The sequence below is a fragment of the Neopelma chrysocephalum genome, unplaced genomic scaffold (assembly GCF_003984885.1).
Source record: "Neopelma chrysocephalum unplaced genomic scaffold, ASM398488v2 Primary Assembly neopelma1_138, whole genome shotgun sequence".
NCBI lineage: Eukaryota > Metazoa > Chordata > Aves > Passeriformes > Pipridae > Neopelma > Neopelma chrysocephalum.
The window spans coordinates 3,597,603-3,618,261 of NW_020897800.1; the positions used below are offsets into that span (position 1 = coordinate 3,597,603).

General features: G+C 50.9%; 2 protein-coding genes across 12 annotated transcripts in view; one reads left to right on the forward strand and one right to left on the reverse strand.

Moving 5' to 3' along the window:
• LOC113975519 (protein Aster-B) overlaps window positions 1–12,183 on the forward strand; it is a 94,691-nt gene extending 82,508 nt beyond the window's left edge. For 10 of the 11 annotated variants that reach the window (XM_027699604.1, XM_027699607.1, XM_027699615.1 and 7 more), the window contains 6 exons: window positions 826–1,029; window positions 1,622–1,712; window positions 3,406–3,417; window positions 3,741–3,848; window positions 4,473–4,590; window positions 5,704–12,183. In XM_027699604.1, the coding sequence (XP_027555405.1) occupies window positions 826–1,029; window positions 1,622–1,712; window positions 3,406–3,417; window positions 3,741–3,848; window positions 4,473–4,590; window positions 5,704–5,793 (623 nt within the window). In that variant the 3' untranslated portion in view covers window positions 5,794–12,183. The remainder of the gene's footprint in view (window positions 1–825; window positions 1,030–1,621; window positions 1,713–3,405; window positions 3,418–3,740; window positions 3,849–4,472; window positions 4,591–5,703) is intronic. The other variant, XM_027699605.1, reaches the window with a different exon arrangement.
• A 7-nt stretch (window positions 12,184–12,190) lies between these two features.
• On the reverse strand, window positions 12,191–20,439 carry SCN3B (sodium voltage-gated channel beta subunit 3). Its single transcript, XM_027699617.1, has 6 exons — window positions 19,938–20,439; window positions 18,286–18,449; window positions 16,580–16,805; window positions 15,539–15,677; window positions 14,938–15,034; window positions 12,191–14,488 (listed from the first exon to the last, which is right to left on the reverse strand). Exons 1-5 carry the CDS (start codon window positions 19,990–19,992, stop codon window positions 14,971–14,973), a joined length of 648 nt encoding a protein of 215 aa, XP_027555418.1. The 5' UTR covers window positions 19,993–20,439; the 3' UTR covers window positions 12,191–14,488; window positions 14,938–14,970.
• Between the last annotated feature and the right edge of the window lie 220 nt (window positions 20,440–20,659).

The following is a 20,659-nucleotide window of genomic DNA, read 5'->3' on the forward strand; positions in this document are numbered from 1 at the left end:
CCACAGCTGGGATTAACCAGGGCAGTGAGTCCTGCTCTCTGCCAGGCAGTCTGGGCTCAGGGGTTGGCAGGAGGTGGAAGGAACGTGTCTCTGAGGTGGTTTGAAGCTGGCTCCCTGCCAAGTCTCCAAAGCTCACCACAAAGCCCCCCCCAAAACCAAGGGAGAAGAGAAAAAAAACCCAAGAGAACCAAAACGAGAGAGAGGCAGCTAAAGCAATATATATAAATATTTTACACTTATATTACATTTATATACAATTGAAATATATGTACAATTTCAAAAGGAAAAGGGAAGGGGGAAGGAAAAAAAAAGGAACAAAACCAAAATAAAATATACACAATCAATAGCCCAAGATCTAGCAACTAAAAGAATTAGCAAAGGAATATCTCACTACTCTCCTTGGGACAACAGAAAGTCCCGCTGGAACAACTGCCAGCAAATTCTGCCTCCCAAGGTCGGCAAGGCCTTACCAGGCCTCACTAGGCCTCACTAGGCCTCACTAGGCCTCACCAGGCCTCACTCCCCAACACGACAGACTCAACAGCAGGGAAACCTGCACCTCCAAAGCTGCTGGAAGGAAAGAAGGGCAAAGGCCTCTCCTCCTTTCTTCTTATACCCTGGCTTACATAAAAATCGTAGGGAATACTGGGTATTGGTTACAAACTTGGTTACAAACTGGTCACCAAGGAAGGCCCAGACTAAACTACCACAGTCTCTCAGCCCCTGCCAACTTCTTTGCGCTGTTAGAGGCCTTAAATCCCTGAAACATCCCTGAAACATCTCTGAGTGCCACATCCCTGAAACATTCCCCTCCTGCCTGCACAGAGAGCGAGCTGGCCAAGACGGAGAGCACGTACCTGGCCGAGGTGCACAGACAATCCCCCAAGGAGAAGGTGAGCAAGCAATCCACGGTGCGGCGCCGGAAACGCGCCCACGCCCACCTGCGGGTGCCACACCTGGAGGAGGTGCTGAGCCCCGTCACCACCCCCACCGACGAGGAGGTGGCACACCGCAGCAAGCACGTGGCAGGTGAGGGACAGAAAAGACACCTCTGCTTGCCCTGCTCAGGGAGAAGAGGAGCCAGGGGGGTTTCCAGGGTGGGGAGGGGGTGTTGTGGTTGTTTGGGCGGGGAGGGTTGATTCCAGAGAAGGGATGGAGCACAAGTCCTGTGAGGAGCAGCTGGGGGAGCTCATCCTGGAGAGGAGGAAGCTCGGGGTGACCTTCTCACTGACCACAAATCCCTGACAGGAGGGTGTAGCCAGGTGGGGGTCAGGCTCTTTTCCCAGCAGTAGGACAAGAGGGCTCGGTCTTGAGCTGCACCAGGGAAGGTTTAGGTTGGACATGAGGAAGAAGTTTTAGTTTTAGTTGGACGTTAGGAAGAAGTTGGACATTGGGAAGGATCAGGCGTTGGAATGGGCTGCCCAGGGAGGGGGGGGAGTCACCATCCCTGGAGGTGTTAAAGAGCAGACTGAATGTGGCATCAGTGCCATGGTCTGGGTGACAGGGTGGGGTTGGGACACAGGTTGAACTCGATGATCTCAGAGGACTTTTCCAACCTGGTTGATTCTGTGGGAGGGATGAGGGACAGCGTTCCCTGTCCTAAATGCATCCATCTCCTCAGGTTCCACTCAGACACGGCACATCCCCGAGGAAAGCCCCAGTGGCTTCCACCTGCAGAGTGTCTCCAAGCTGCTCCTTGTCATCAGTTTTGTGTAAGTGATGGTTTTTGCTTTCTTTCACAGTCAGCCTTGAACAGCTTTGGTTTGTCTGCATTTCTGGTGTTCTGTGCTCCCTTCTTTCTGCTCAGGTTCACCCTTTCTTTTTAACCAGACGTGGGCTTTGTAGACCTGCATGTTTTTGGGAGTCCTAAATGCAGGTCTGGGACGTGTTTGGGACAGTGATGACTGCAAGCAGGGCAGCTGTGCAAGGAGAGGGGCATCAATACCTAAAAGAGAAGAAACACAGAAAGAGAGAAAAAAAAATAAGAGGAAAAAAAAGAGAAAAAATAGATAGAGTCTTTTTTATTTCAGGGACTCAGTTTAGAGATTTTCAATGACATCTATAAACCATGGGGTGTTTTACATTTAAAATAAGTCTTTTAATGTATTCTGCTCACATATCAGCTGTTATCAAGAACAAGGCAAAGCTCTCTGGGAGCCATTGTCTGTCACAACAAGGTTCAGATTCTGTGGGGAAATTCTGGTCTGGCAAAACCTATTTGGGTCTGGTCCTGGGTGGTGATTTGGATGAGAGATACCATCCCAAAAAGAAGCTGGACCCTTTAGAGATTATTTCTTCAAAATAAGGATAGAAACGTGAATCACAAGAGGTTGATTTTCCTAGTTCAGCAGCAAGAGCTGTGTTTGGTGTGGGGTATCTTTTCTGCCACGCCTTTCCCAGTTGCTAGTCTTGGACTTGGATGTGGGCTCCAAGTGAGCTGGGAATGGGCCCCTTGTATCCCTGTGACTCAGTCTAATCCTTGAACTCAGGTGTATCTGCTGGTTCTCTGCCTCTTGGGTGAGCTTCATGTGTTATTGCAGCAGTACAGACTAAAGGAGCAATCCAGGTACAGAGGGGGTTTTTTCTGCCTTGGGCTCAGTCTTTCCTTAAGCTCCAGCCACCTTTCAGTGAGGTGGGAAGAAGCTGGAATTTGTAGACTGAACTCAGAGTTCAAATTGAGCTCCTTTCTGTGTTTCCTTTTCCCAGTGGGGGCACTGACTGCAGAGTTTTGCAGCAGCAACCCACCCAGTTGCTGGGAAGGTGATGTCAAGTCCTGTCGCGATAAGAAAACAGTAGAAAGGTACAAAAAAGCTTTATGAAAACCTCTCCTGACAGGCTGTGAGCTTCACTTAGGTCAGAGAGCCCTGATAATGATTTCAGAACACTCCTCTGGCCAGCTGCCCTCCTCCTGACTGAGCTGGTGATAGTGGGTCATTCTTCCAGCAGAACAGCTGCTCTGTTCAGAGACAGGCACCAGCCTGGTATTTTGGGAATCTGTTCCCCAGGAGGAGAGGAAATGCCCGAGTGTGGTGGAGGTGGTGGGTGAGAGGAGCAGTGCAGGGTCTGGCTGTGGGGGTGTTCCCAGTGCCAGCAGTGCTGGGAAGGGCTGAGGCTGGCTGTGTGCAGCCTGGCTGTGTGTCACAGTGCCCTCCTGGGCACGCTTGGGGCTCATCCCCCAGAGCCACAGCTCAACTTTGCTGGGTGAATTGCACCAGGAATGCAGGCACAGGGGTATTTGTCTGTCCTTCCTGCCTCTCTTCCCACTGTTCCTTTCTCCTCCCCTGGCCCCCCTGTACCTCCTGCACTGTCTCTGAGCCTCCTCTCTCAGCCCAGTTTCTCCTGGTCTGTGTCAGTCCGTTTCTAACCTGCAGCTGCTCCGTCTTTTCTCTTCCCTGCTCCCATTAGGATCTGTTTCAGGTACTGTCTCTCTCTTTTTTTACCTCTTTACTCTCCCATTTCCCTCTCTTTCTCTGCATTCAGCACATCCACCCATCCAACCTGTTCTGGCTGATCCCTCATCGCTGCCTTTCTGTCTCTCTGTCCTCCTTGCTCACGCATTTCTTCCACGAGGTGCAGTTTTGGGTTCTGACCACCTGGTCCTTACTCAGATTTAAGTTCCCACTCACATCCAGCGTGGACCTGGGCCTCAGACACCTTCTCAAGCCTCGGGCATTTCCCAGGTGTGCCTGGCCATGGGCTGTGGAGTGCTCCTGCTAAATGACTGTTCTCCTTCTTTCCAGTCTGGTGCTGCTGGTCATTCTCAACATGATGCTGTTCTACAAACTCTGGATGTTGGAATATACTACACAGACCCTCACAGCGTGGCAGGGCTTGAGGCTGCAGGAGAGGTATTATTAGAGAATTATTATTATTTTCCCTGAAATAGCCCTGCTACTTTCCCATGGATAGATACTTTAGGTGATTATAGATACTTTAAGTGATTTTATCTTTCTCTAGTACTCTTGGTGTTTGTTTAGACTACTACAATATAGTATTTAAATACAGAACTTATATCCTGTAATGTGCATGTTCAGGAATTGCATGGGTACATCTTTCCCTGCCCCACACAGGTAAGTTTTGTGTTGCATCCATGATTTTTGTGGAAGTATCTGAACCTGTCCAAGCCCCTTGAGTGCTTCCATCTGTCCTGCTTCCTCTCTCTTCAGCAGCCTCCCACCCTGTTCTGGGGGGGTTATTGGGCCTGAAGGAAGAGAACCATGGGAAAGAGAGCCAGTGCAGCTTTAATTCAGAATAAAGAGAAAGTCCTGAACAAATTACATGGAATGAATAAAGACTGACAGAGCATGTCTAGAAAAAGCAAACCACGGAATCCAATTGATGAAAATTCCAAGCTGTTTAAATGCGCTTTTGCTCAAGAAAACGTGCTCCTTTGGGGTGAAAAGCTTAGCCAGAAGCTGGTTACACCCACTGCAGTTTGCCCGGGGTGACTCTTGCCCGTGTTGTGCTGCCAGGTTGCCCCAGTCTCAGACAGAGTGGGCCCAGTTGCTGGAGTCCCAGCAGAAGTACCACGACTCGGAGCTGCAGAAGTGGCGGGAGATCATCAAATCCTCCGTGATGCTGCTGGACCAGGTGAGACCCCACGGCCAGGTAGGGCTGTGACCTGAGTCATAGAATGATAGAATCATCTGGGTTGGAAGGGACCTCCGAGATCATCAAGCCCAACCCTTGATCCAACCCCGGTGTGGTTCCCAGCCCATGGCACTGATGCCACATCCAGTCTCACCTTAAACACCTCCAGGAATGGAGAATCCACCACTTCCCTGGGCAGCCCATTCCAATGGCTGATCATCCTCTCTGGAAAGAAATTCTTCCTAATATCCAACCTAAACCTCCCCTGGCACAGCTGAAGACCCTGAACCCTCTTGTCTTGTTGAGAGATGCCTGGGAAAAGAGACCAACCCCCCCTGGCTCCCCCCTCCTGTCAGGGAGTTGTAGAGAGTGAGGAGGTCTCCCCTGAGCCTCCTCTTCTCCAGGCTGAACAGCCCCAGCTCCCTCAGCCTCTCCTCATAGGACTTGTGCTCGAGTCCCTTCCCCAGCCTTGTTGCTCTCCTCTGGACCTGCTCCAGGACTTCTGTCCTCCCACCCCCTGCTCCCAACCCTGCAGCATTCCCTGGCTCCACTGTGGTCCCTCAGGTGTGTCACCTCCCCTGGTGTCTCCCTCAGACCCATCTTCTCCCCTCGTGGTGGGCAGCAGGTCCCAAGGGCTGTCACAGGGTGCCGCAGCCTCTCTGTCACAGGAGGAGGAGAGAATTCTACAGGGCCAAAAAAATCTTACATTGGCACATTTTGAATCTAGTCTGTGGCATCCCAGTTTGGGAGAAAGACTGTTTTTTACCTCAGCTCTGGATTCACACGTAGGTTTCGTGGATGAAGGGAACACACTCTGCATGGGCCCTTCACAGCACAAAGTTGCAGTATCCACTGCCTAAAAAGCCTTTTGTACAGCAGGCTGCTGAGAAAATAGTCCACAAATCAGAGCTGCTCCTCCTGAACCTCGTTCTCTAACCCCTTCTCTTGGAGAAAGGTGCCTCACAGTCTCCCACCTTCTCAGTCCCCATTTGTACATCCCAGCCCTGCTCCCAAAATCGAATCTGGTGTGGACACTTCACAGGGAAAAGAAGGAAATCCCGAAGCTCTCACCTCTGGGGTTGCATCACAGTGGGGAAATCTCTTGTCTTGCAGATGAAGGATTCCCTAATAAACCTTCAGAATGGCATCGGGTCCCGGGACTTCGGGTCAGATCCAGAGGAGAAACGGAAACGTTTCCACTGACAGGCAGGAATGCAGGAGGCCAGAGGACGGTGTGCAATATGTGTAAATAGGATATATAAATATATATATAAATATATATATATATATACAGAATATAAATATATATATTATATACAGATTTTAAGAGAAAAAAAACAAAACAAAGCCTACGCATCGAGGGGAAGGGTTTTGACCTCCAACACTGGCTGAACTGGAGTGTCTCTGGTAGTGGGGGTGTATGTGTGTGTGTGTGGGAGGGCTGTGCTCTCCCAGCACTGAGCTGTGCTTAGGGCCGAGCCCAGGGCTGCTCCCTGGGCCCTGCACTGCTCCTCTGTAATATTGCTGGCTGTTTGTCTGTCTGTCTGTCTGTTTAGTTTTTGTTGTTCCAAAGGGAAGCATCAGCGTGAGTGCCCCCCCCTCCCCAGCCCCCTCCCCGCAAATGAGGGTCCCTGGTTGACTGTATTTATCTCTGCATAAAAAGGGGACACTGTCAAACTTCCTGACCTTGCTGGCTTCAGGGCAGAGAGGGTTTGGCCATGGCAGTCAACCCTTTGCAAAACTGTTCCCCCGTTTGGAGAGGAGGCCTCGGGGAGAGTTGCCCCAGGTCTGCAGAGAGCGGGTCTCCCTGGCAGTCACCTCCTGCACCCCTGGGTGCAGAAACACAGTTGGCTGTCCCAGGGGCCAGCCTGGTTTGGAGAGCAAAGCCCAGGATGGAAAGGAGCTGAAATCCTGTCCACAAGCACCAGTTTGCTGTTGGTGCAGCAGGAAGAGGCGAGGAGAGGGTGGGGAGGGGAGAACCTGCCCCCAAGGTGTGTGGGTGGAGCAGGGCCACCCCTGTGACAGTGTCCCCTTTACCTTGGCTGTAGTTCTCTGCTTTCCATGTGCTTGGGCCCCTGCCATTAAGCCATCCCTGTGCTGAAAATCTGCATCTGTGCTGAACAGGCAGCTCCCCACAAGGGTGGGAGTACCCCAACTGAAAAAGAAACCCCAAATTAGGATTTATGTGCAGCCACTACCCAGCTCAGCAAATCTCTCTCCTGCCCCTGGTCTACAAGACCATTTTGTTCGTATCTTGTCTTATAAAATCTGTGGGAAAACATTAGTGAGAAAAATAACTTGATTTCCTTCCCTGGGATAAATTTTTGTGGATAAATACATGTTTGTGGCTATGCAGCAACAGCCACCACTGTGGGTATCTGTGACTGCAACTGTGTGCACCAAGGCTTCCAAAAACCCAGGAGAGGTCAGGAAGGGTCACAGGGACCAAAAAAAAAAAGGAGAAAAGAGAAAAGGGACCATCAGTGGGTGCAGGAGAGAGCTGGGGGGTGTCCATGGTGTGTGAGGCATCTGAAGGTTTCTCTCATAAGCATTTGCTCTGTGAGTCAGTCAGGGGGTAGAGCTGCACTAAAAAGCCAATATGTATTTGTAGTTGTTCTGGGGGATAATTCCAGGCTCTCATGAGTAGCCCCATGAGGAAGAGGGGCAGTGGGGCTGCCCTGTGCAGAGTCCCAGGCCCCACAGAGATTGGTTGAGCTGGAGGCTGCTTGTGTGGGTGTTTAATAAATGCTTTTTCATCTTGCCCAGCCAGGCAGATTAGATGACATGTGAGGCCCTCCATCTCCACCTTGTCCAACAGCAGGATTTTCCCACCTTCTGAGTGGCAGCTGCAAGTTCCCAGTGTGGAAATGGTGCAGCTGTAGCTCCTCTGTTGTCTCCAGTGGGCACTGAAAGGGCAGGGAACACAAGGGTGAGTCATTGGTCTCATGTAAACTCTCATCCTCACAACTGGGTGACAAAGTGGCTTCTAAAACGCTCTCAAGCTCCCAGTTTCCATTTAGGGAAAGGTAATATATGTAGGAGTGACCAACCTGCTGCTTTCTCCCAACCTGCCTCCAAATTCCATGACCAAGTGCTAAACACATGTCCCACAGAAGACTCACATGGGAAGGAGTGTGGATGAAGACAGGTTATCAAAAAGACATTTAAGACTGTGAAAGCAAGGTACAATTGGGGAAAAACTAGAGAGTAACGTGTATTTATGACTATTTATTTAATTTAATGCTGCTGACTACTGTACTGCTCCCTGACTTTTTGCCAGGGAGGCTGCTGAAATGGCTGCTCTGCAATGACACTGAGGTGCTAGTGCCTGGGAAGGGCATTCTGTGGCTCATCTTGGGACAGGAGGGCCCTGACTCCCCACTGTGACTTGCCAGACTGTCCCAGAGTCCTGTTTCCCCCGTTACTCCCTCCCACAATTGCTAAGCACAGAAAATTCCCCTGCTGCCCATCTTCCCCTTTTTCTAGACTTTAATTTCAAGCACCAGGCAAGAGGACAGAGAGGAGGCCCTGTGGTTCACCTTGCCCATGCCAGGAAAGGAAAAGGAACATCCTGAAAGACAAAGCTGGGATGTTGGGGTCTCTTCCACCTGGCTGGGAGGGGTTTGTCCTTAGGTGGATTTGATCAGTCAGGAGCAGAGAAACCCACCTGTCCCAGGGGGTCACGAGCAAGTGCTGCTGGTCAGGGTTGGTTTCTCACCAGTTTCACATTCTCTTTATAGTTAGGGAGGCAAGAAATCCATTCCCTCATCAGTGCATCCTTCCTCTGCAGCATCCTTCCAGCTTTAGCCATGGCTTTAGGCTTGGGTTGTTCCCTCTGACTCCCTCCTTCCCTCCCTCCATCAGGCTGGGCCCCAGGGACAGCCTTGCACAAGCTCTGTTAAATTAATGTGAGGCTGCACTGGCAGCTGTAACAATCTCAAGCACTAATATTTATTCTACCTGCACATCAGACTGGGTTTTTAACATCTGACACCTCTCCTGACACACAACAACGTTAAACCCTTTTTTTCTGGGCACCAACCAGAACCTTGTACCTGCAGCATCCTTCAGACAGAGGGAGGTTTGTCTTTGAGGCCTTAGGGTTCTTTTTCTCAAGATTTCTAGTTATTGGCTTTCTTTTTCCCACTTGGCTTGGAGTTGGATAGGATGCCTGATCTTTTGTTGCCTCTTAATTTATCACAGTAATAATAAAAAAGGGGAAAAGCAAGGTCTTTTTCTTAAGGCAAAACCCACAATGGCACTAAAGGTGAGGGCTCAAACAAAACTCAGATTAAAGGTGAGGGCTTAAACAAAACCTGGGGGTATTTTCACTTAGATGCCTTTGTGTAGAAAGCTGTGACAGGAATCACCTGCTCCTGATCAGTCCCAGTTGACAGGTTAATTCCTTCTGGAGCCAGAGACAGTTTGGGACCATGATTGTATTTCCTGGAGAAATCAGCAATGCTTTTTAGGAGTGAGGTTGAGCAAACTGAATAGTGTTCCAGGGGGTGATACTTCCCTCAGCATCACAGCCAAGTCATAGCTTGGCTTCCACTGTCAGGATGGAAGAAATCCCACATTTTTTGCCAGAAGTCTCACATTATTTTCGTAGCAGACACATTTCCCTGCCCAACCCTCCCTCTGACCTTCCCACCCTGCACATCTGCCAGGTGAGCACAGCTGGGGTTTGATTTGCAGGATAGGAACAATAAAAAAACCAGGAGTTTTTAGAAAGGCATTTCTCCAGCCAGGCATGCAAACTAATGCCAGCAGCTGGGAGCCCAATTCCTGCCAAGTGAGATGTTCCCTAATGGGAGGAGGGAGAAGGGGGAGCAGGAGGCTTCAATCTGCCAGTTTGGGTATCTGTTTTTATGGGAGAAGGGGCATAACTCACTAATCCTGGCTTGATACGACCTCACCTCTGATGAACACACACCTAATGCTTACCTTGAAGGAGCTGTTGGGGTTATGGCATCTGGGATGAGCTCAGGCTGGATTTGAGGCCTGGATAACTGCTGTGCATTCCTACAGTAGATACCAAGTGTATCTAGTGCAGCACCTGTGTGTGGGGAGGACCAAAAGACAGGTTATTCCAGGTGTAAGATGCCCAAGACAGGGGCAGTGCTGGGGCTGCACGTTCCACTTAGGAGAGAAGAAGGTACCTGCAGTGGTAAGGAGAGGAGTGAGCTGTGGATTAACAGGATAACCATGTTTTTGGGTGCTCTGCAGTTAGCTGATAACCCCAGGCACGCTTCAGTCACAAAACTTTGATATTAATTGATATTAACATATACCAACTTCTGCATAAATCCTTTCTGGCTCCCTCAAGTCCTTTGGGAGAAGAGAAAAAAAAAGAAGTCACGGGGCTTTGATCTCCCCTAACACACCTGAACTGCTGCATTTACACACAGCTCAGGCTGTGCCTGTCTGCTGGGTGACACCTGAGCCCTCTTGTCTGCTTTAGATCTAATAAAGACAAACCTCAGAGATGTGCACCATGCCTTTAGTGCAACATGAGCCTGTATTAAAAAGGGAAGGGTTTCAGAGCACGAAGCTTTGCTGGATTTGAAGCCCTGGCACAAAACAGGCTCTGAAATAATGATGCCTTGCATTGGCATATCCCCTCTAGGAAAGCTGGAATGCTGATTTTGGAATGCTGATCTGGGTTCTTATCAGGCAGACCCTGTTCAGCAGCTCATCTGGGTGTAGATGGGGACAGGCTTTTCAGCCTGCTTGCCTCCTCAGCACTGTCCATGTGTCCTACATAAGAAACTTTTTCTTACCTTTATACAAGAAGGTAGAAATTCCTTTTCCAGGTAGTGACTGGAGACACTTTTGGTCTGGGTACTTGATCAAGACCTTTTGGATTTGCTGCACTAACTGTTCTAACCAGGAGCACTCTGTCAGTCAGTGTGTGCTTTTCCCAGTGAGGACAGAAACAAACCACTTCCTCATTCAGAGGTGGAACTTTCTGCTTCCACAGTGTGCAGAAAATCAGTCTGAAAAATTGCTGTTCGAAGGAACAGTGCCTGGCTCAGGGGGAAGCAATTCCATCCTGTTTTCCCAGCCAGCTGCTGTCATCCCACAGCTCTTGACAGATCCTTGCTCAACTCCAGGAGATCTCCTGGTGGGATCCCTGCCAGGGTTGCTGCCACGGACACGTTCCATGGCGCAGTCACGTGGACTCTCTGACTTAGTCTTTTCAGCCAGTCTCAGCACTAGTTAAATCTCCTGGCAGGGGCTTGCTCAACACAAAACTCGAAGCAGAGACTCTCAAACCAAAGCCCCCGAGGTGAGTGGCTCACAGAGCAGCTGTCTCATGTAGTTCCTGTGATGTTCCAGCCCGTCTCCCCCGGACACGCTCTGCTCTCTGTGCTTCAGTCTCCACAGCACGAGTCTCTCTGTGCCATAATACCTTCCTTTTTCTAGATGTGCACACTAGCCAAATAATCTCCTCGTGTCTTGATGGACTGCTGGTTGAGGCCATTCCCTGATCTAGGCAGACAGCATGGGCTTATCCCTTAGCATGGGTACGTGGTGTGCCATGCCCTCCTCTCCCACGTTTTGCAGTGCTTGCTATGGCTTTTCCCTCTCCCCTCAAACCTCTGCTGCTGGACAATCATTCCCTGTGTCATAGATGGACTGACCTGGTGCTGTCCCTGCCTGCCTTTCCCTCCTGCAGTCTGTATGCTCTTTAAGTGAATGTGTTTTAATTTTTATTGTTTTTTTTCAGTAGGGAAAAGGACTTCCTTCTGCTGAAGGAATTATATTTGCACATGGCTCAGGGAGGTTCCTCCTCTGGCCGTTTCTGTTACCTCACTCATTTAGGCCAATTCCATTGCTAACGTTAAAGGCCACCTTCCCCATCCCAGACTCCCAGAATAGTTAGGGAATAAAACCAATGTGCAGCTCAGGTTCTAGAGCCGTGTGGTGGTGTCTCCGTTTCGGAATTGGGATTCTGGAGAGCGGCTGTTACAAAACAGCAGCTTTCTCCAGCAGGGAGAGGGGTGGAGCCTGTGCCACAGGCGTCATTCCCGTCTCCACGAGCCCACCTCCCGTGGAATAGCACTTACAGAGCAGAGATGGAGGCACTGACCTGGCTCTGGACACGGAGGGAGGGAGGAGCAGCAGAGCAGCACAACCGCCCAGGAGTGGCCTCGCGTGGCTGTGGCACCTCTGGGACGTCCCCATTCCCGTGGCAGTTCGTCTCCCATCACCTGCTCCAGGCCTGGATAAAGCTGCTAAAAAACCTGGAGCGTGTCCTCCCCACCCGGACCCCTGAATCGCTGTAACTGCAGACTAACGAGGGAGTGGGTCCTGCACTTCCCTCCTGGAATTCGCCACCAGAGCCTGGGAACGGGGGGGGGGGGCTGGAGCACTGAGGTGTGAACTGTGGGGTGGGGGAAGGCCCCCAGTGGGTTTGTTTTAGGCGTGGTGTGACTGTCGGGACCTTTGCGCTGTGCGCAAACCGCGGTGAAACGCTGCTGGAATGACCTGCTAGGACCTCTAGGAACTGTAAAGGCTCTGCAGCCAAACCTGGTGTAAGTAGCTAGTACATGGAAGTACGGTATCAATTAAAAACTCTATCAACCAGACAGTGTGAGTCTTTGTTCTCTTTATTATCCTGCCTGTTCTGGAGTCTCTCCTGTCGTGTCTGAACACAGAGAGTCTTTGCAGAGACCAACCTTTACCACCAGCCTTGAAACCCACCCCAGTTTTTCAGTTGTTACTCTTTTTTCCTGTGAGATTCTCCAGCAAAACTTTGCACGTTGTTTTTCTCCTGCCTACAACACCACATCTGTCTGCAGGAACTGGAAAAGTGAAAGATGTGTCCCAAAAAAAAGGATAAAGCATCTCCGGGAGATGCGTGTGGGATACAGGGAAGTGCAGGACGAGGGGACGGCCCTTCTTTACCACCTGAGGTAGCTCTCGAGAAGTTCTTAGTTTACTCCTTTTTTGACTTAACCAGAGGGTTTTCAGTGCTTCACAGGGGCTGAGGAGCAGAGCTGAAGTGGGAGAGAAGTTTTGTGACCTTACCTACAAAAAAAAATCTCCGTGGGTTCAACGCCGTGGTCAGTGCTGGAAACTCTGGAGTTACAATCTACTCCCTCCTCTGTTGCTGTGGGTTTGGAGTTGGGATAATGCAGGCAAATCATTGTAGGGAAAATGATAACATCCAGCTGAACTCGAAGAGGGGCTGCTTTCCTTCCCCTTTTGGATATGAGGTTTTAGGGAACCAGTGCCCAGACTACAAGTGGAAAGTGTGCTCCAGTTGCCAGGCTTGGCTCTGGATTTGGGAGCAATCCTACTGCACTGTAGTAGTTTACTAGACACCCACTCTAAAAAAAGGACTGTTGAACAACTGCCAGTTAGAAATCTGGCCTGGGCCTGACTTACAAATGGAGTAATTTCCGTGATTTTTAGCAAACACATAAAAAGCAGCAGAACAAAGCAGAGGGAATTCCATAGGTGGGAAGCATGCCTGGAGTCACAAGCACTTTGGAACTACTTGGAAGCATCAGTGTAGCAAAATTTGTCAACTCTAGCAAGCAGTACAGGCTCCATTGCAGCAGGGATGTAACATCTGCCATAGGACAAAACCAAACCTCCCCCACTTTAAGGTACAATTTCACCCTGGCCAATCTTTCTGCCTTTTTCCCCCCTTCCAATCCCAGTTGTTGAGCTCAACTGATCTACGTGGGAGGCCAGAAAACAAATTCTACTCTGCTTAACCCTCTGAAAAGGTAAGTTTGCATAGGAAAGAGGGAATTTAGAGCGTGATTCCTGGGCAGCAGGGGGTCATTTAGGATGAATGCTGACTATTCAAACCAGTGAGCAATTAGCACAAGAAAGAATTAGGACTAACTGGGAAAAATGGGTGTTTTCTGTCTGTCCCTCTAGATGGTGCTGTGCTGTAGCATGAGAGAGCTGTCACAGTGTAAGATGTACAACTATTTCACTAAGGTGTTGTCCTTGTCCTGTGAGGGCTTTGCCTCCTGGTTATTTCTCTTGCATGAGGCTGCCTTCCTTCCTGGGATTTCCCAGAAGGAGGTGGATCCCATACCTTGTCCTACTTGCCTGGTTGCTGTTGCAGGACGTGGCTCCACAGGTTACTCCTACCAGTGTGTGTCTGTGTACTCCAGGAGTAAACCTGCTGTGCAAGGCAGATGGAAGGAGCTGAGAATATTGACACTTGCTAAATGAAAGGAGGGACACAGGGGATTCTCAGACTTACATCATCCTGCCTCCCAAAGCAGGAATATTTCAGGATCTGTTCTCAATTCCCTCCAGAACCAGGTGCCTCCAGGCACAGGGGCCCCTCCTTCCTACTGTACATTTTTAACTATTTTAGTGCTTTACAGTGCCACCCTACTCTGCCTGTGCATGGGCAGCTCAAAGTCCAGATCAATTTACCAAGCAGCTAATTAATTAAATTCTTCCTGTTTTAACACCAATAAGACTGTTTAGTCTGCAATACGTGGTGGAACATCACCCTAAAATGCCCTCATCCCCAGTCCTGCAGGTCAGAGTGACATGACATCCATACCCTTTAGCTCTGCAATGGAGAACTAGCATATTTAGCAAATAAAGGTGGTGGTGACAGCAGCTAAGGAATGACACGTAACATTTACAAAGCCATTGAGGTGATGATGGAACTGAAACTTGGGAAGGAGCCGTGCTGCCCACACCCCTGTGCCTTTTGCTCAGCATGCTTCAACAGAAGAGTCCTTCAGCAATGGGCTGGCAGCTCAGGATGGAGTCATGAGACCAAAGTCAAGGCTGTACAGAGTCCAAGGCAAATGGAAGAGAATTTACACTTCCCCGCGTTTCCTCCCGGCGGCGCAGAGCTCCCCTCAAACCTGGCTGGAATGACGTGGTCCTTCTGTCTTCAGAGCCCCTGCAAGGGAGAGAAGCCCTCTTGGACCTCACCAAAGTGAGGACTGCAGTGGGATCAGCACAGCAGCTGACAGGACGTGAGCAAGAATTTCAAAGGTTTTAATCCTTCCTAGCAGATGTTTCCTTTGGAGATGGAGCCCTGGCAGCCCTCGTGGGCACAGCTCCCCATCTGCAGGGGGTGGTGATGATTCCCAACTCAATGGGAATGGGCAAAGGAGGTGTAATTCCATCATAAAAGTGAATGTGTGTGTTGGTTTGGGGTTTAAAGCAGGATGACTACACCCACCACCTAAAGGCACCTGTGTTGCTTCTAAGGCCCAAAGGAGGAGCACAGCCATGCTCCAGGAGTCTCCCATCCACCTTTTCTCCAGCCCTACAGCACCTGACTCACTTCAGGGAGGCTGGAAGGTGGACACACACAAGCAGTGACTGAGTTTCCTCATCCCCTACCTTGGTGCCGTTCATTCTGCTCTCTCCTCTCTGCTATTCCTCCACAGGCACAGCACAGTTTTCCTTGTTTTCTGATGGAATCGCGAGATAGTCTGTCCTGTAGTTGAAAGGGAAGGAGGAAAGCATAACCTCAAGTGCTACAGTGCAAAAGCCAGTTTGGGTCCATTCACCTGGAGGTGTCTCTGAGGTGACAAAACGTCACCTGTAGAAGATGCTCGTGGCAGGAAACTCCCCTTGGCATAGTCAGGAGCAAACACAGTCTTCCCTGCTGGAAAATCCTACACATGCAGCCTTCCTACTATGTACAAAGAGCACCCTTATCCATGCCAAGTGTGGAGAATGATGGGAATGGGCCAGCAAGAAACCAGCCCTTCCAGGAGAGCATCTCCACGCAGTCCAAACCAGGCCACCCTGGGATACCACAGTGTGGCTTCCACTCCATTGTGGAAGTGTCTCTTGGTATTCCTAAACATTACCAGGATTTTGGACACCAACTAGACCATGCAATAGCAAGGTTCAGTTTTCTTGCAGCCTGATCTGGCCTGGGGCATCTGAAGAACCCTGGCAAAACAACTGGGACCTCCAGAGATTCCACACTTACGCGTTTTCCTGGGCAGCCTCCTCTGCCTTGGAGACTTTCCTGTAGCAATAGACCATTTCTATCAGCAGCCACAGGGTGAGGAAGACCAGCAGAATATACATCATAATTTCTGAGATGACAGAGGTGAAGTCTTCTCCAGCTGTTCAAGAAAATGAAACAATCTCTGATTATAGGAGCACAGCAGCTCCACGGACACGTCCCACCCTTGTGTCATCCTTCCTAACCTGCCTTGCTAGAGATATCCAAGTGCCACTATGCTGTGAGGGGGTAAAAGAGAGGGACCAGGAGAGGCTGCCAAGAGCAGCAATCCCACCAGGTGTCTCCAGTGGGATCAGACACGCACAGCCTGGTGTGTTCCTCACGTTCTGTGCCACCCCCACATCCACACGGATTGCTCACCCTTGGCCTGTCTCATCCTCACGCTCTGTTTCCCCCCTGCATCCTACTCGCTGGTGCTACTTGAGATCAAAACACAGAGATGCTTGTGGGGAAGAGGGAGGGGAACACACAGCAGGAAAAAAGGAGGGCTGAAAGCTCTGAAGGAACAGCAGAATTCCCACTGTTCTCTAGCAAGCCGGGGTTTCAGGCTAAACCCAGCAAACCCGAGAGGAACAGAAAGACTCAGGAGCAGCGGAGAGGGAAGGAGGGTGGAAGCAAAGAGAGTGATATCAAAATGGAGAATGAGTCGTTCCCGCAGGGAGGGGGCGGCAGCAAGGAAAGGCTGCGGCTCCCTGGGAAAGGCGGTGCTGTAGCATCCCAGAGCCGCCGCAGGAGGAGCTGGAAACCCCTGCTTGCGCCTGCCCAGCTGTGCCCAGCTGTGCCCCGGCCTGCCGGGCTGGCTGTGCCTCCCCACGCTCACACACAGCCAAAAAACAGCGGGCAGGTCCGTCCTGTTGAACCCTGTGCAGTGCTTGGCAAGGACAGACGGACTGTGTGGCGGCTCAGCCACCCTCTCCTGCGGTGCCACGGCAAACCCCATCCCTGCAGGACAACACCCACGGCCAGAGGCGGCACAACACACTCCCAGCCAGCCCGTCCTACCCTCCTCCACCACGGTGAGGTGGATGAGCCGGGAGCTGGTGAAGAGGGGCCGGTGGATCTCGAACTCGAACTCCCGGGTGATGTTACAGGTGTAGATCCCAGAGTCGTTCAGGGTCACGTTCACCACGGTGATGGACACGTCCTGCATGTCTTTGCTCCCGTTCCACTGTATCCGACCGCTGAAGCGGGTCTGAAGTTCTTGGTTGGTTTTCTTGTGCTCGTAGATCTGTGAGGGAATGTGAAAGGGAACTCTGGTTAATCACTGACAGGAACAGCATCCCCCTCTAGCTACACCCATGGATGTTCTGGGCTCCCTTAGTAACAGCAGCTATTCATATTCCATCATCCTTTACCTCAAAATATCAGGCGACTTTAGAAAAGACAGAGAATTGAATTATCCGAAAACTGGCATCTCCATCACAGGGGCAGAAAAACTGAGGCACAGAAAATCACTGGCACACGTGGACAGTGACACAAAAAAGCAGCAATGGAACTAAAAACCAGGATCCTGCAGTCTTTGTGCCTGTCAACCCCTGCACATAAGATCATCTTGAGAAAGAACCACAGAATATTTACAGCAAAGATAAACAGTCATTTTCGGGAAGCCCTGGGATATTGGGCTGAGATGAAGGATAAATATGACAGTGGGATATTCTGGCTGACCACCGTCCCCATCATTACACTGCCTGTCCCAGTTCACCTCCATTGGCATTCTTTGGGTTGCCACTGGTAAATAAATATATCACCCTGAAAGTGAATCCCCATCCCCACTCCCTTAGCGTGGTCCCTTTAGTTGTCAGACAGAAGGAGAATATTTGTCATCTTGCCTGGCCCTGCTCAATCAAGATGAAATGCAGCCACTGATCTAATGCTCCATACTCAGATAAAATAGCTAGAAAGAAATGTGCACTCAGCTTTGCCTCCATTTCACCATCCTTTCTTGCATCCCAGTTGCCCCCCATCTGTGCAATTTCCATTTTGATTCACTCTGGAAATGGATTTCACCTTTTCCTGACAGGGATCCAAAACCAGCCCCAGAGATCCTCCCACGGTCAGCATCACACCACTTTCTCTGAGGCAAAATAAAGTAAATCCTGTCCTGCAGTTTTCTTGGAGGCCAATTTACCTTCCAAAAGAACAGCTTTGGAGTTTAGAAGGGATTCAGACCTGGCCAAGGGTACCAAGTGTCACTCCATACTTCTGCTTCCCTTCTTGATATCCTTAGATACTGGACCTGAGGTATTCAAGGAATGAACTGGAAACTGGCATTCATGTATCCATGACCCAAATGTTTGAACTCTGGAACAGATTCTAACTTTTCTTGCCATGGGTTCATGCTGTGCCCAAGCGTGAAAATGGGCTAAGCAAGGAAAAGACACTTTAATTGCTGTTCAAAATTGGTGCTGGGTGAAAATGCTGCAGAAATTGTGAAGACCTGCAGCTCAGAGCTGAACTCCAAGCTCGTCTCTCTGCCAAGATAGGAAAGCAGCCCGTGGGGCATTTCTATAGACTTGGAATCAGAATGTGGCAGACAGCTTTTGTTCAGATCTGGGTCTCTCTCCCTCCCTTGCACAGTCTTCCTTCTGGAGATCCTGCCCCAGGACAAACTTACACTCCCACAAATACCTCTTGGCTTCTCCCACACGAGTTCACTGGGCTGTGTCTCACTGTAAGACCTATGAAAACAAGTTCCCAAACATACATACGAGTTCATCCTTTCCACCCTCGGGCCTGTAGTACCATTCCACCACCGTGCTGGCCGTGACCTCTTCCCTCTTCATGCAGGAGATGCAGAGCAGCTTCATGTCTGTTCCTTGGACAGCCTCTGTCTCAGATGGGACTTCAACACAGACTGCAGAACAAACACCAGCTGGGGGAAAGGAGCAGCAGAGAAGTAGTGTTAAGACAGAATTAGAGAGACATCATTCATCCACATCTTAGCATTTATGATCACATCCTCATCCCCCATGGAAAATGGTTTGATTCATTACCAGCACCGTCTGACAACAGATTAAGTCTCAAATGTCAAATTTTACCAAGCTTCCTTCTCTGAGATATTAATAATTCATAATAATTAACTGAGGCTGATCACTTCACACAGATTCACCTCTCCAGCATCTCCTTTGCCACAACTTTCATCTCTCCCCTCGTAATTAATGCCACTTTAAAGGCATTGTTCGTTCCCTCCCATGCGTGCTGAGCATGCTCCTGTTCCAGCAGCAATTACAGTCTGGGGTGAGGGAAAGCCCAGAATTCCAGTGGGGAGGAACAGCTCGCTCTTTGTGCTAAGTTAAAAGGTCTGGATGCTTTAATCCATCAATGTGTTCAGAATCCGTGAAGATTTGCCACCCTTGCTGTCTCTGGGCTTCCTGGGCAGTACTGGGAACCAAGGGGCTTGGACATGAGTGAATTTGGCAGCAGGAGGAGTTATTGATTTCACATGCATTCCTGCTCAAAATGCTTCCAATCAGGTCTGTGCTAATGCTGGAAACTCTCAGCTACTGCTCTTGCAAAGAAGGGCAAAATCGTTGCATGTGAAAGCACAGACTTGGGCAGGAAAGGATCGTTTCAGCACAACGTCTCAGCCCAAATCCCTGCTGACATTTGTCCCCTGGGCTAAACAATACTGGGCTCTGTCTGCCCAAGCCTGTCTCCAGAGCCCAGACGCTGACTTTGCTGGCTGCTCCCTCCTCCCCAGCCTCAGAGACACCATTAACCCACTCTCTGGAGCACTGTATGATCCCGGGAACTATTCCTGGAAACAGCCTGATTCCAATTCTCCCGTACTACCAGCTCCATGAGTAGCACCAGCTTTCAGGGAGAAATAAGGAAAAGCTACAGGATCATGCTTTATTCCAGTAAAATCAGATGCACACAAACACACACACACACAGACATGGACCCAACACACAGGGCTGGAGGGACGTGCACATCAAAATGTGGCCGTGTTGGCAAGACCAACCCACCTTTCCCTGTGGCAGTTGCAATTGCAATAAACTGATTTACTCCAGTTTGTACAGACTACACGGAAACTAAGCACCAACACACGGCTTAATGCTCTGCACACCCTCCCTGAAGGCGACTAAACGTTAAATTACAATGCAAATTTCCAAACAACAGCAAACAGCAGAGGACACGCACATGCTTTGTGCCGTGAGTCCCCTCAGCACCGAGGTGTTTTCTCTGCTCGTACCAACTCCGTCACATTCACACCAACTCTGCACGAACGTAATTCCCTTCTCTTGTAAACAAAACAAACCAAAACAAAATAAAAGCCGCTCGGAAAGCAGCGCGAAGGGAGCCCCGCTAGGAAATTTAAAGCAGCGTCCTTAGGAGATGTGGGAATGGAAGCACCTACCCCAGAGCACCAGCACGAGCGAGGACGCCCAGAGCATCGGCGGCAGCGCAGCCATTGTTCCGAGCGCTCAGCCTGGGCAGAGGCTCCTCCGCGAAGATGCTGCTCCGCTCCTCGCCGCGGACCCGGCGCAACAGGATGCCGGGCGAGCGGGAGCCGCGGGCGCGCTGGGGAGGCGCGGGCGGGCGGCGGATCGCGGTGGCCCCGAGCTCCGGGCGAGGGCAGGGCTTGGGGGGCGGCGGCAGCACCACGGACAGAGCCCGGGGCCGGACAGCTCCGCCGGGCTCCGCGGGGCGCGGCCGGCGCTGCGGGAGGAGGAGGATGCGCTGGGGCCGCGGGTGCGGGAGGATGATGCGCGGGCGGGCGGAGGCGGGAGGATGCGGGAGGATGCGGAGCAGCAGCAGCAGCAGCAGCAGCAGCAGCAGGTGCCCCGCGCGGGGCGCGGCCGCCGCTCTTTGTTCCCGCGGGATGCGGGGCGCGGATCCCGGGCGGGAGGAGGATGCCGAGGATGCTGGAGCAGCCCGGGCGGGGGGCACGGCCGGCACAGGCATGCGCGGCCACCTCCCCCGGCCCCGGGGCGTGCAGGGCTCCTCCCGCTCCCCGGGGCTCCGGTGACCCCTGGGCTGCGTCCCTCTCTCCCTGGCTGGAGGGGGGATATCATAGAATCACACTGGAATGGACCTTAAACACCACCCAGTTCCACCCCCTGCCACGGGCAGGGACAC